General features: G+C 31.2%; 1 protein-coding gene across 1 annotated transcript; it reads right to left on the bottom strand.

Moving 5' to 3' along the window:
- Positions 1-6,195: 6,195 nt before the first annotated feature.
- Positions 6,196-8,257, bottom strand: LOC123882249 (taxadiene 5-alpha hydroxylase). Its single transcript, XM_045931068.1, has 3 exons — positions 7,254-8,257; positions 6,798-6,985; positions 6,196-6,494 (listed from the first exon to the last, which is right to left on the bottom strand). Exons 1-3 carry the CDS (start codon positions 8,206-8,208, stop codon positions 6,198-6,200), a joined length of 1,440 nt encoding a protein of 479 aa, XP_045787024.1. The 5' UTR covers positions 8,209-8,257; the 3' UTR covers positions 6,196-6,197.
- Positions 8,258-15,430: the final 7,173 nt, after the last annotated feature.

Below are 15,430 nucleotides of genomic sequence, written 5' to 3'. Positions count from 1 at the left end.
TTGTTTGGTTGCTACCATTGTGTTTCGATGATATGATATCTGTGTTTAGATTAGTTTGTACTGATTACCTTTTTATCTTTGTGCAGTGGATGTGATTTTGCCATACACATGCTTAAGCAAATGGGGAAGCTTAGAGTGTGTTTGGATGGGGGAATTTTTTGAGGTAAAGTAATGTTTTGAGGGAATTCAAATGATTTGAGGTGAATTACATTGTTTGGATGAAAATTTGAAGAATTTTCAAAATGATGGAAATTTATGAAGTATTTTGTCCAAGTTAAATTTAGAGAATTTCAAAATGACACCTAAAACCAAAGAATTTGAAATTCCTTCTTCTCTATAAACTTTTAAAAATTACTAATTGATCGTAAAATCTAAAATTAACCGAAAAACCTAAAATCGAAGATAAACGCTAAATCGGCCGAAAATCCAAAAAATCGGCAGAAAAAACCTAAAATCGGCCAAAAGCCCAAAAATCGACTATAAACCCTAAAATCGGCCGAAAACCCAAAAAATCGGCAGAAAAACATAAAATCGGCCAAAATTCCAAAAATCGACTATAAACCCTAAAATCGGCCGAAAAACCAAAAAAACGACCGAAAACCCAAAAAATCGGCCGAAAACCTAAATTCGGCCAAAATCTAAAAATTCGACTATAAACCCTAAAATCGGCCGGCAACCCGAAAAATCGGCAGAAAAACCTAATACCGGCCAAAATTCCAAAAATCGACTATAAACTCTAAAATCGGCTGAAAACCCAAAAAATCGACCGAAAAACCAAAAATTGACCGAAAACCCAAAAAATCGGCCGAAAACCTAAAATCAGCCAAAATCCAAAAAATCGACTATAAACCCTAAAATCGGCTGGCAACCTGAAAAATCGGCAAAAAAACCTAAAATCGGCCAAAATTCCAAAAATCGACTATAACCCTAAAATCGGCCAAAAACCCAAAAAATCGGCCGAAGAATATAAAATCGTCCCTAATCCCAAAAAACTCGACAGAAAACCTAAAATCGACCCAAAATCCTGAAATCGGCTATAAACCCCAAAATCGAATATAAACCCATTTTTCGGCCGATATTAGGGTTTATAGTCCATTTTTGGGTTTTTCGGTCAATTTTTCGTTTTTCGGTCGATTTTAGGGTTTATAGTCGATTTTTGGGTTTTTTGCCGATTTTAGGTTTTTCGGCCGATTTTTTGGGTTTAGGGTCGATTTTTGGGTTTTCGATTAAATTTTGGGTTTTCAGCCGATTTTAGAGTTTATAGTCGATTTTAGGGCTTTTGGTCGATTTTAGGTTTTTTAGCCGATTTTTTCGGTTTTTCGGCCAATTTTTGGGTTTAGGGTCGATTTTATTAAAATAAATAAAATTAAATGAAGAAAATTCAATTACATTATCCAAACAAAGAATTTTACAATTGATGGAATTTCAACACTTTATCCAAACAATGGAATTTGAAAATCAAGGGAATTCAATTGAATCAATTGAATTGTCTAGTATTTAAAATCCTTTGAATTTCTAGAATCCTTCATCAAAATTTTTGGAATAATGATTAATCATACTCAAATTAAGTCACCAACTCAAAAACATTTCTTCTCGGTTTCTTTTTGACGAATGATTTATGATATATTTTCTAAAGCCTGGTTTAAGATTGTATGGAATGTGGAAAGCATGCGAAAATTTGTTTTTCTGCTGGTGCTGTCTGCCAGGGGCGCCCAGCGCTGACTCAATTTTGGAAGTTCGTTATTAGAGCTGGTAGACCAGCACCTGGTGCTGCCTGGATGATTCTTGAGCCATTTTATTTGCATGTTTACAACTATTTGATGTTTTATTGTCATTGAATCTCAAATACTCAAATTAGGATTTTTTAAAAGCATAATGACCTTTAAAACTCATTGTTATGATCACTAACTAAAATAAGTTTGGAGATGCATCACTTGCTTTCACGACGATGTTAGTATGTCAAAAAAAAATTATTTTCTATATAAGCCTGTATATGTAAAACAATCTGGTTCAATTTTGGTACATTTTGTGATTTCAGATCAACTAAAAAGTTGTCTGAGATTTATATCTTTTATATAGAGCATATTCAGCCTTTTCTTGCTTTTGCTTTTCTCTCTTGTGGTCTTCATACGCCGCATCATTTCTTATTTTCCTTTATTCTATGTGTGACAGTTCACGGTCTAATTGAAATTTGAACTGCAGTCAAGTGATTATCAAGTACTTCTGCAATTCGGCACTGAAATTGAGTGTAAACTTTCTATCCAACTCCTGCCTTGTTTTTTTCTATTTTGAAATAGAATTCTGTCTTTCATTCAGTAGAGCTGTCTCCAATGCTGAGAGACCTTATTCCTAATTTCATCATTAGCCAAAGCACGCTCTACCTCTGAAACTTTATTTATCAGGTAACATTGCACTTCGAAAGCAGGGTCAGCATCAAAATCATTAGTCACTGCATCAAGGTCATCACAAATGAAGCGTTTTCCAACTACTAACGCTTTTGTCATTGTCATAATCGTGCACTGTCTCATACTCAGGGGCATGAAATACAAAGCTTCTCCCTTTCTCAATTTCTTTTTCACTGTAGTTCCTCATATGATTGAATAAGTATCTTGATGTTGTTGATTTATTAAAATGCAAAGGTTCAGTGGAATGTGGCAGCGAGTTTATTCTCCAAAGCATTGAGCTCGGAGACAAGAGCATCGAAGCTCCAATCCGTTTCAGGAGCAGCAGCAGCAGCAACAATGTCATTCACTTTTTGTGAACAAAGACAAAGTTCCAATATCCTGCAAATACCATAGTAAATTCAAATTCACCTCTATGGACATGAAACAAAACTATTGAATTGAAGCAATATCGTGCACTGTCTGTGCTGTGCAGCACACCAATGTCTCTATGATCTGAAGTTGTTCCTTTTTCTTCTTCTTTTCATTCTGACTCAAATTGCAGGTTGGACAATTGAGAGCGGCAAGAAATGTTGAAGAAGCAGAATTAAAGTTGTTTTTGGAAGTTTTATACTATATCGATGGCATGAAACAAATCATTCAAGCATACATATTCCTGTGGACAAACTACATTGTTATTTAGGATTTACACCCCATAGCACCATTGTTATTTAGCATATTCCTGTGGCAATATATTACTTTTTTTTTTTTCAGAATCTTGCTAAACTAATATCTTTCCATATGCCTTCACCTTCTCAATTCTCAATCAAGTTCTACGTCATTAAACTTTTTCTACTAAACTGAAACTACCACCTGTACCTAACTACATATATTCTTTCCGTTACAAGATATAATTTTAGACCTAAATATGCAAATAATTATATTACTTGTCTTGAATGGACTTGTTAGTATGGACTTGTTGAATAGAAGAAGCACCCAATGAACGAATGGAAATAGATCTTCTACCTTTTTGTGTCCTTAAGAACTTATTATTGTTCACTTCTCTTTTTTTAACTCTTTCCATGTTCTCTTTGTTAACTTTTAACTAAATCTTTGACCCAACCAATGTTAGTTAGTTCAGTGGTGATTGACGTTGAACTTGATAGAGAGGACTACGGTTTGATTTCCACAACTGCGATCGAGAGGGGGTTGGAACCACCTGATGTCAGAACTGATCCTGATTTAATTAAACCGGCGGTGAAAAAAAAAAAATTGACCCATGCATAGTCATACTTGAAAAAGCTACATGTAAAATATTTTAGCGGCTTTCCTTGTTCTTGCAGTGATCTTCTTCAAAAGTAATAATGCTGCTTCGATTCAATTCTCAAATATATCGAGTACTGAAGCAACAACAAGTGATTGTATATCAATTATAAATTCTATGGTGGCAGAGTGTCTACCATATTTTATCGACAGTAACTCACATCCAAGTCACTCATGTTGTTTTGCATTCGATTCTATTGCTGCAAACAATATCAATTGCATTTGTAATGATATTATTAATACTAGTACTATGGAAAAACACAAGAACAATTTTTTAATGGATATCTCAATGGATATCTCAATTCGGTTATTATTGTTATAACTGATTCTGTATCTTTTGTGCAAATATAAAATTTGCAAACTTCTGTTTGATCTAGATAATGACTCTAGTTGGATCTAATAAAATTTTATTTTATTTTTCACTTTTGAGTCATGTAGCTTGAGCTAATGAGCAGAATCAAGTTGTTCGTGAACTCATACGAAATCGAATTCGAGCTAGAAAAAAAATTCATGTTAACCTAGCAAGCCGAACCAAGCTGTTCGTGAATTTTAAACATGCCAAACTCGAGATAAAATTGAGTTCGAGTCAAATATGAATCGAGTTTCGAGCCGTACCAATTCTTATCAAATCGAATAGAACTCAAACAGATTCGACTCGACTCATTTCCATCCCTAGATGGAGTACACTCGCTCTACGTGCATTTTAATTGCACTCAGTAATAGCTTAGAGTTATCCTAAATCGTTCAACTTTTAATTTCTTCTACTAAAATTCATTAGCCTGAAATTTAAATCTTTCAAAAAACTAAAATTAAGACTCAATATCTTGCTTACAGTTACGGTTTGACTAATTCGAGGACGTAAATTTCACCATCTACTTACGTGAGCGTTTATTTAAAAAGAAAATAACACCGAAAACATTAAAAACTAAAACCAAGCCTTCACGACCAGACCAACTCATATGAATTTAATTAACCTTTCAATCTCAATCCAACAACTCTAATTTCACTAATTGTATATATAATCATAGATATTGACTGCACCCAAAATCGAAATCCAAATACACAAATAGGTAGTTATTGTGCACTGACGCTGCCTAGCTGCCAGTTGCTGGCACATCAGACCATCTTAACTTCCTCTGCAACCGACACAATTTTTTTTTAATGCAAGACATAAGATTTAATACTCTGCCATTTTCTTCAAGTACTGCATTATATTCAATTAATATTATATAGTCAGAAAAACCATATCAGAAATTAAGCTGTGCACTATATAGAGCCAACTCAATTCTTTTCCTCCTCGGACCCCATGTGTACAACAACACGTACTGCAGGAAACGAAAATGACAGGACTAATACATTTATTACTATTTAGAATTTAATTATTTGACTTATTATAGGGATATAAATTAGTACTTTCATAAAGGATTTGGAACAATTTATTTATTATAAAAGTAATTTTAGATAAGTTATATTCAACTTTTAAGTTTTTCATAAATAAATATAAGATGTTATTGCTTATAAAATAAAAAAATAAAAAAAAGATAATTACATATGAATAAATTTTAGAATTATTTTTTTAAACGATATTTTTGGTAATCTTTGATGTGAGATTTTTAAGTGGTTAAGTGTTGCAACTTTTTTAAGATCTTTGTTCGATTACGGTTGATGGCTAAAGAGAAAGAAGTTTAGGTATGATTTGAATCTTTGGTGGTCCAATCCCTTGACTTGTTTGAACATTAGTATTTTTTGATGGTTTGATTGTGTTTCTAACTAATTAGACCTATTGTCTAGTGTTTAATCGGAATTTCTTGTTTATTAATATACTATTTGGCTTCTTACAAAAAAATGAACAGACGAATATTTTAGAATTTTAAATAGAGATGTGAAGTCAATATTTTTTTAATAATTTTGATTTTTTTTAATTGTTACGTTTGATACTTCCCAAACTCTTCAGCAATTTTTTTGGTTATTTACTGTTCACCATAATTTTTTTATTTAAGACAATTCTTTCTCTTTTTTTCTTTCAAACAATTTAGTGGTTAAATTCACATGCATGGAGTGGGAAGGAGAAAAATTTGGGAATTAGAACGTTCTTTCTAATAATGTCCGATAGTTATCAATTGCGTTATATTTATGAGACAATTTTAATAGGTAAATAAGTGAGATGTCCCGGTTAAAATTTCAACTCCTGCAACTTACATTTTTGTGACTCAATGGGTATTATTCCCACTATATTATTTTTTCCCCAAATATTATGTTTTGGAAGAACTTTTTTTTCCCAACAAAAATTAGTTTCATTATACTACAAAACGTCATCTCAAATTAATGGATACTGCTCATGTGCATGTGCTTAATTTAGTTTAATATTAAATATATTAAAGTAACATGTGGTTGGGTTTATAAAACAAATAATCAAGATTAAATATGTTTCTCAATGGCAATGTGCTCAAAGAGTACAATTATTATTTATGTAGTAAAACAAATTTGTCTTAATCATATATGCTTAGGTGAAATTCTAATAGGCATTCCAAGAGAAGGAAATGGTAGAGGATCCATTGTTACTGTTTCATCAAGATGGAGTAAGGACCAATCATATTGTGTGACAACATAATGCACAAGGATTAGGATATTTAGCTTAGCTAATTGGTACCCTGCACACAATCTTGGCCCTCCTCCAAAGGGAACAAATGCATATTGTGGCATTCCTTCCTCAAATCTACTTGGATTGAAAGTTAAAGGATCCTTAAAATATTTTTCATTGTAATGTGTCCCATATGTTGTCCATAGCACCTGAAAATAGTCACAAAACCCAAATTTTTGTCAAACACGGTATTATAATACGGTTTAAATTTATTTTTAAAATGGAAATGTTTTGTCCACACAAAAGTTGACACATGACATTGACGTTGTATACATATATGGTTTTATTTTTTTTAACTCCCTACGTTTTATACACATTTATACTAACTGTATTTATGCGGTGTTAATTTTTTTTTAGTCAAAAAATATAATGTGTCAATTTTTTTTAATGTTGAAATACCATTACTCTTAATTTAACTTGTGCAACAAGAAAGGTAGAAACTAAAAATCCACCTTCCATCCTTTAGGTATTGTGAACCCTTCATATTCAATATCAGTAATTGCCTTCCTGAAAGAACCAAATATTGGAGGGAACAATCTCATGCTTTCTCTAGCAACTTGCCATGTATACTTCATCTTCTTTATATCCTCTACATTGAGACTCTCACCCCTTCCTTTGTTTCTCATTATATTAATATGTTCTGCATAAAATTAAGCACATTTAGCATTTTCCTTTGACTAATTTAAATATGATGATTTTAAACCGCATGAAAGATAAATCAATAATTACGATAAAGGTTAATTTTGATACACAGTCAAGCGTAAAACATTTTACATTGTCAACTAAACATAAATCATTATTCGTATTATTGTCAAATGTTTTTAGTGATCCAACAATTACGATTGATCGACAGTGTAAAAAATATTTACACTGTCGGTGCATATCAATTAAATTCATTATGATATTACCTTGTAGAACTTTACCATAGCAATCAGGATGTTGAGCAAGCATCTTGAATGTCATAGCAACAGCAAAAGAAGTAGTATCATGAGCTGCAAAAACTAGCAAAACCACATTATCTATAATCTCTTTTTCAGTAATCTCTTCTTGGATCATGCCATATACCAATTTAGACATTAGCATTGTATCTTCCTCTCTTTTCACCCTTCCTTCTTCAATTTCTTTTCTCTTCTCTCTCACCACTTTCACTATCATCTTTTCAATCTCCTTTCTAGCTTTCATTGCTCTCGAAAATTTAGAACCTGGAAACTTAATTGCTGGAGAGAAAACTCCTTCCAAAACTCTTTCAAATGTATCTATCATACCTGGTTCAACTTTGATACCTAACAAGCACTCGAAAACTATGCTAAATGTAAGAACTTTCGTCGAACGATAGAGACTAATCTCTTCTTGGCCATGCCAGTTTTGAGATAAATATAATTTTACAAAGTTGCATAGTTTTGGAACTAATGTTTCAAGTCCTGCATAGCCAAGACTAGTGCCGATAACACCGCGAAGAAAACGGTGTCTTTCGCCATCTTTCTCCATGATAGAGTCTTTTCCCATGAGATGAACTGAGGAAGAAGGCCAAGAACTTTTTACCAACTTGAATTCATTGGATAGAAGAAATTTATTTGCTTCAGCTCCATTTACAATCACAGTTGGTGAACCTATGATCCTTGTTTTGAAGATTTTTCCGTGTTTCGTGATTCGAGGATGAACAAATTCTTCATACAATTTGTTTCTCCTTTGAGCATTGAAGAATTCCATTGTCTCTCCTATGAATGGAAACCCCATATCACCTGGTGGAAGCTTTGTTTTGTGTTTGTTACTTTGTTGCTTATGCCTCAAGAAATTGAATGAGAACAGAACAAACAGGGGAAACAGAGCACATGATAGAAAATAGATTATGTTTATAATCATTGGTGAAGTTTTTAGGATAAAGGGTTTAGAAAATTTTGAAACTTTTTTGTATTTTGTTTATATAAGATAAGATTTGTTTTAAGGTTGTTAAATGTTGGTTCACATATTTATAGGACCCTTTGGATGAAAATGAATCATGTCAACTGACCTTAAATATATTATTATAATACTAATGTTAATCATCATTCTTAGAGTCAATTTTGAGCTAATAAATTATTTTATTTAAAGGCCTATGGTTTAGTCAAATTTACATTAAAAAAATATAATTAAAAATGGATTCATATCATAATACCACATGGTTTGGCGCACCAATCAATCTTGATCGTTAATTTAAAATCAGACTTTTAAAATTATATAGTTATTAAATATATTTTTAACGCTCTAGATCATTAAGTTAGATCGTTTGGTCGAGATTAATAACTGCGTCACAAAGTTACCAAAGAAAACATGTTTTCATTAAAATTAAAACTATATCATAAGAGGTTGTGAACTGAAAAGAATACTAAGTTGGATTATAGATTCATTGTTTAAAAAGAATGACACGTAATCATCAAAATATAGTGAATTTCTTAATGGTCAACGTTGGAAGGTGTTGTAGTCACCAAAAAATCCCTAAAAATCTGGTGAAGTATAATTATTGTGTGTGACATTGGATCATGTTACATTATACAGCCATGATGATTTTGCTCATAATTGCAGCAATATGAGTAAATATTGGTATAGAAGGGTTGGCTGAACACTAATGTGAACATGTTTGAGATAATGTTTTTTGAAACCGCCTAGAATATAATCAATTTGAACAAGTTGTTTGTTTACAAAGAATGGTACTATTGTCATGTTATAGCAAGCTGTATTTTGTGGATTCATTTCTAGTTGGAGAATGTTTAGCATGCAAGGTTCATTATTTTAATTTTGCGGTCCATAGACGAAATGACAATTATTACTGGAGATCTACACGCAATATAATTGTAAAGTTTTGGATTCGAATGCGAATGAAGATTTATCAGTTGAGTTAAGTCTTACAGCTGCAAAATTCATTATTATCTCATTATTATCATGTATATGAAATTTAAAGTAAGTTGTGGATGGATTATTCCAAAAAAAAATAAAATAAATTGTGGATGGGTGGAGTTGTTGTTTTGCAACAAATATTTATGTGTAAATAAATTAACTATAAGATTAGTATTTGCTCTTATCTTTGAGGCTATACTAATAATCTAAGCCTTAGTTTTAAAAGATTGACTTATAAGTTATAATTCATTTACAATCATTATATATTTAAAGAAAATATTTTTTGAACATCCATACATACACATTGACAAAGAAAGAAATAGTTTATTTTATAAAAATAGAGAGATATTATTGATTATTGGTCCAATTCAGATCCTCTCATGTGAGGATTTAACGGGAGGGAGTCCGGTGGCTATCTTGCCCATTCAATATTTTTTAATAATACTAGACCTTTGACCCGTACGGTTCGTATGTTTAATTAGCCGTAAGATATGTAATTATAAATTACGATATGATAATTGCAATAATATAAGGTATATGAAAATTTTTGAGTAGCATTAAACGATAGTTCAATAATAATTTTGGATAAATATTCATACAAAGGACGGTATATTACGGAAGACTTTCTTATAGACCACATTCGAAGTCTTAGTTGTATGTTCGCCATCATCGTCGATGATTAATATTTTTAATCCTTTTCTAGAAGTAACTCTGGAAATCGCAACATACAGCCGATGTGAAAACACTGGCGACGAAAGATATATCCCAATATGCTTTAAAGATTGTCTCTGGCTCTTATTAATAGTCATCGCAAAAGAAATCATTAAAGGAATTTGTCTCCGTTGAAATTTAAAAGGAATTCTTACGTCAGATGGTGACAGAGAAAATCTAGGTATGAAAACTTGATCACCAATATTACTTCATGAAATAATTTTTCCTTCAAGAGCACGTTTTTCCAATCTTGTAATAATAAGTCTTGTTACATTGCATAATCAAAATTTTTTATTCAAATTCCTTAATAGCATAACAGGAATTCCAACTTTAAATCCCAGCTTATGATTTGGGAGTCCCGAGTAGAAATCGTGTTAAAAAATTCGGGAGTATGACCATCATTCACTGTTTGACCATCTACATTCTGTGCGAGTGGAGTATCATAACTCAAATATGTTTTTTCTTCAACAGGAATTAAATCCAACATATAATCATTTATTGTGTCGACTATTGAATTTTTAGGAGCTAATATAGCTTTATTTATTTTGGAAACATGTTATATCGTTCATGTTTTGTAAAAGTTGGGGATATGTGCTTTCAATGGTAGAAGCAAGAGGATCACCTGAATTTGGAATCAATAAATCTGATGGAATGTCAAGTTCTAAATCATCGTCGTTGTCATCTTCAATTTCTCCATCACCAACACCCAAAACTCATTCAGAAAACAATCTTCTTTGATCCAGAAAGGTTAGGATACATTGTTAGCAAAAGAAACAAATGTGAATCAGTGATTTTTTTCGTAATTAATAATATAGTTACGTTGATATATACCTGAAGTCAACTACTACTTGCATAAATTTAACGGGAGAAACTTTTCACTTGAGAAAATGTTTTTCTGTGAACAATTAGATAAGGGATGTTGTTAATCCAAACTCGATATTCTTTTCAGACAAGACATAATGGGTCAAATGAGCTTTTCTATTTCATTTTTTCCATACAAATCTAGAGAATGATGTGATAAATGTGATATATTGATAATATGACGAGAAGATATATATATATGAAGATAAACAAGTGCCATTTGAAAAAAAGTGTTCAGCGAATGTCCAAAACATATATTGTTGATATTTCAAATTTATGTAGATATTAAAACAATAAAAAGTACTATATACTGTAAAAGAGAAAAGAAGAAAATACTTCTTCCCATCTAAAATAATTGATGTAAATACATCAAAATTTATACATTTTTTTTGGATAAAAATATTGCATCTGATTGTTTTTCATGTGATTTCACTAAAATTAACAGTTGTAAGGTACCCTGCAAAAGTGTATGACAAAATGAGTTGGTCAGTAGAAACTCTGAACCAATATAAAAATGAGGAGTGCACAGTACAGTTCTAATAACATTTGGTGTAGTCACTGTAACTACACACCATGTATGAGCCATTGGATTGAGTTTTCTTTATTACCTGGCCTTTGATTTATTTTAGTTTTTTAAAAAATACATATTGGAAAAATATAGAGATATGTGAATGATGGAAATCCAAATCCATAACATTCATAATGAATGAAATTCAACAAGTCCTACCATTTTAAAAATCAGTTCCACATGAAGTCTAGTCTACACATATTTCAGTCAATAGAAAGAAATATATTAGTTATAGTGAGCTTAATTCAGTTGGTAGAAACACCGTGTTATATATATAGAAGTTGTGATTCGAATTTTAAACACTCCACTAATTTACCTTAAAAATGGAATCTTTAGCCACAAAACTATTTGACGAAAGAAATATATATATTTTTTTTTTTAAGAAAACAGTATTAGAGAATATGTTAATAACGTGAGTAGAATTTTAACTAAGATATTGAACTCAAGTGGTTAATAAGCTATCCTTAGTAAGAATCGTTCAGAAGAACCCGAATTAGATTTCTAGTAAAAATAAGGCTTAATTAATAAAATGGTCCCTTAAAGAGATTTTTGGTTTCATATTGGTCCCTTAAAGAAAAAAATGTCTAAATAGGTCCCTTAAAGAAAAAAAGGTCCGAATAGGTCCCTTAAAGACATATCTGTTAATCAGTTTGGTCCTATTTAGACCTCTTTTTAGGGACCATACTGATTAACGTAGATGTCTTTAAGGGACCTATTCGGACTTTTTTTTCTTTAAGGGACCTATTTGGACCTTTTTTTCTTTAAGGGACCAATCTAAAACCAAAAATGTCTTTAAGGGACCATTTTATTAATTAAGCCTAAAAATAATTATTAATCGGATTTTACTTATTTTGCGGCTGAATTCTAAATTAATATGGTTTCTAACCCATTCCCCTTATATTATGGTAAGTGCTAACCAGCAAGACATTCCATGTGGGCATAAGTGTGAGTAATGCATGGCATCTTTAATAGTAGCATTGCTGCTAGCATGTACTCCATATCGTTAATTCTCATTTACAATTTTCAGTTGGTAGGAAATGCAAATATACTAAAATGAAGTATATGCAATTAGGTAAAATCATCATTCCATTTTTATTTTCATTTATCACATTTTCTTAATTTGTGTAAAATGGTATGTCAACTACGACAATTCTTTTAGAACCGAGCGAATAATTACTATTATATACTGAAAATTGGAAGTAATTAATACTTATTTTAATCTGTCAGTCAAAATAACAAAAAAAAAAAATACTTATTTTAAAACAATTTATTTACCCATTACACCATCAATTGTAGGATAAATGGAGTAATAACTTTGGATCTATACCTCTATTGTAGGACATTAAATGGGAGGATATACCATGTCCTAAATTATTACTCAAAAAAGTGAGACTAGACTATACAAAATGCAGATAAAAATGTTCATATAATAATTAGGACCAAACCGATGCTTGATTAATCACAAAAATGCAAGTTTTAGAGTAAATATAAATCACTATCAATATTGATTATGCTCCCCACATTTTTGTGAAAGCTCACCCACTCTATGTAAATGTCACGAGTACGAAGTAACACACTAACACGTACACTTGTACAACACACGGTTTTGTGCTAAAGAAAAGCTTGAATATGAAAGTGAAGGGAAACAAATTCGTTGCAGTTGCTTGTTGTGTTGGTACCTTACGTTTATTTTTTGTTTTAATTTGGTCTCTTACGTTTAAAAAGTATTAATTTGGTCCTTTACGTTTATTTTAGGTTTCAAGTTAGTCATTTCCGTTAGTTTTGTCACTAACACCGTTTGAACAATACACGTGTCAGCGTGTTCAAGTGCCACGTGTCAGTCCACATATGCAAATTGGCTGCCACATGTGACAAAATTGACGGAAAGGACTAACTTGAAACCTAAAATAAATGTAAGGGACCAAATTAATATTTTTTACATGTAAGAGACCAAATTGAAATCTAAAATAAACGTAAGAGACCAAATGTATAGTTAAACCTTAAATTATCATATATAAAATATTGTTTACTTATGTTAAAAAGTCTCACATTAAGGTGTTACTTGAATATATTTTTTTATAAAATTCTCACTTTATAACTCAACTCTAAATTCTAAGACTTAGAACAAGTAATTACCTTTAAATCGGTATATAAAAAGAAACAGTTATCAACATGATATTGAAAGAATTTTCGCTGTATGACTCTCTTCTAAAAAGAAAATAAAACAGATTTAACGTTTTGATTCAACAACCATTTGTGTGATCCAACTCAACTCGATCTAGTAAAAAAAAAAAAAAGTTGATTATTTTTCTCTCATTTATGTTGCTCAAGCAAACAAAATACACAGGCAAAAAATATTTTTCAATAAGATACACACTGTTAGAAGATATTTTACGATGGTATGAAAAAATTCAGGGCAATACAAAAAGAAGAACAATTATCACAAAAAATTAAATGTCTTACTATACTAACCTGCAAATATTTCAACAGTCGAGGATCCATATAGGGGTAGACAACATATTGCTATTTGGGGTTGATGGTTTCTGAGAAAATTTTGTATCAACTTCCTCGTCCATCTCTATCACTTTGAATAGGATGTTTTTATGCTTCAATGCATGATCAACAGTAAGAGGTTCATCACATACAAAACATAAACCCAATTCCATCTTCTCTTCCACTTCGAGAGCACTAAAAATTTTTACTAAATTATGTTTTGAACCCATATGTGCCGAATTCAAGGCTCGTGATACCAATTGTAACGGGTAAATTAGATTCTATGGACAAACCGGTAGAATCAAGTTCTAAAAATAGGGATTCCAATGATTTATAATATAATCTGGTACCAAAGACAAATTATGCAAAGCATAATATTGAATGAAAGAGTTTTCTAGAGAAAAAGATAATTGTTGAATATTGATTGATTCTCCAAATGAGACTAATTGTCTTTAAATACAACCCTCGTAACTAAAAGAATAAATTGACATAAAATAAACTAATATCTAAAAATAATTAATATCCTAATACTTATTCTTGTTACAAAATAAACCCTAATTGATGTCGCTAAGTATTTTGAAATATAAAAAATCAAGATTAATTATATGTACATATATTATAAAGTGTATTTTAAGTACATCTACCTATAAAATAGACGCATTAAAACTCACTTGGGTTGGTCGAGTGGTGTTGGCTTGGGCCCTTGGAGTATGCTCCTCTCAAGGTCTCAGGTTCGATTCCCACTGGTGCCAATTTTGGTGGGTTAAGTCCATACAGAGCAAAAAAAAAAACTCTGGCTTTAAATGGGGCCCCTGCAAGTGGGCGGTGGGATTGGTCCCCTTGGATTAGTCGGTCCTAAGACCGGATACCAAGTTTTAAAAAAAAAAAAAATAGACACATTAACGTCATAAATTCTAACTAAACTAACAATGTTGATATTATTAAGTTGTTGAATGTCTTCAACTGTGTTTGATACTTCATCAACAAAAGAAAATTAACATATTAATTACACTACAAACTTTTTTAATTTTAATAAAGAGTGAAAAAATTAATAGATGTTTATATCTAAGAGATAAATATCTAGGAAGAGTCTAAAATTATTAGATGTTTATCTTCAGTCTTGTGAGACTCAAATAAATGATAAACTCTGTCTAAAAGTTTTGTCATCCATCTAAATCTCACAAGGTCCGAGGGATTAGTATCTACAATTACGTAGAAAAAATACCTATTTAAAAAAAAAAAAGATAAAATATACTGTTGTTACAGTAACAAATTTCTCGATACATCTCCTTGCATTCAAAGGTGTGGGGCTTTGTTTTCACACATCCAAAGGTCATCTCTCTAATCAATGAGACTTTAGTACATTTTCTTCCCCATTTTCAACACATCATCTATTGCCCAAAAATGTAGCAAAATTATACTACTCCGACCTCTTTTGTAAGCAAATTTTTTTTTTTTGCACACTTATTAAGGAGTACCTTTTTTATCTTAATTTTATGTGATATTTCTATTAAAATTCCTAAAATGACCTTACAATATATTAAATATACATCGAGACTCTACAGTCATGTTAAAAAG

Source organism: Trifolium pratense, linkage group LG4 (genome assembly GCF_020283565.1).
Source record: "Trifolium pratense cultivar HEN17-A07 linkage group LG4, ARS_RC_1.1, whole genome shotgun sequence".
NCBI lineage: Eukaryota > Viridiplantae > Streptophyta > Magnoliopsida > Fabales > Fabaceae > Trifolium > Trifolium pratense.
Note: the sequence above shows the minus strand (reverse complement) of the source record. Positions and strands in the feature narration are given on the sequence as shown.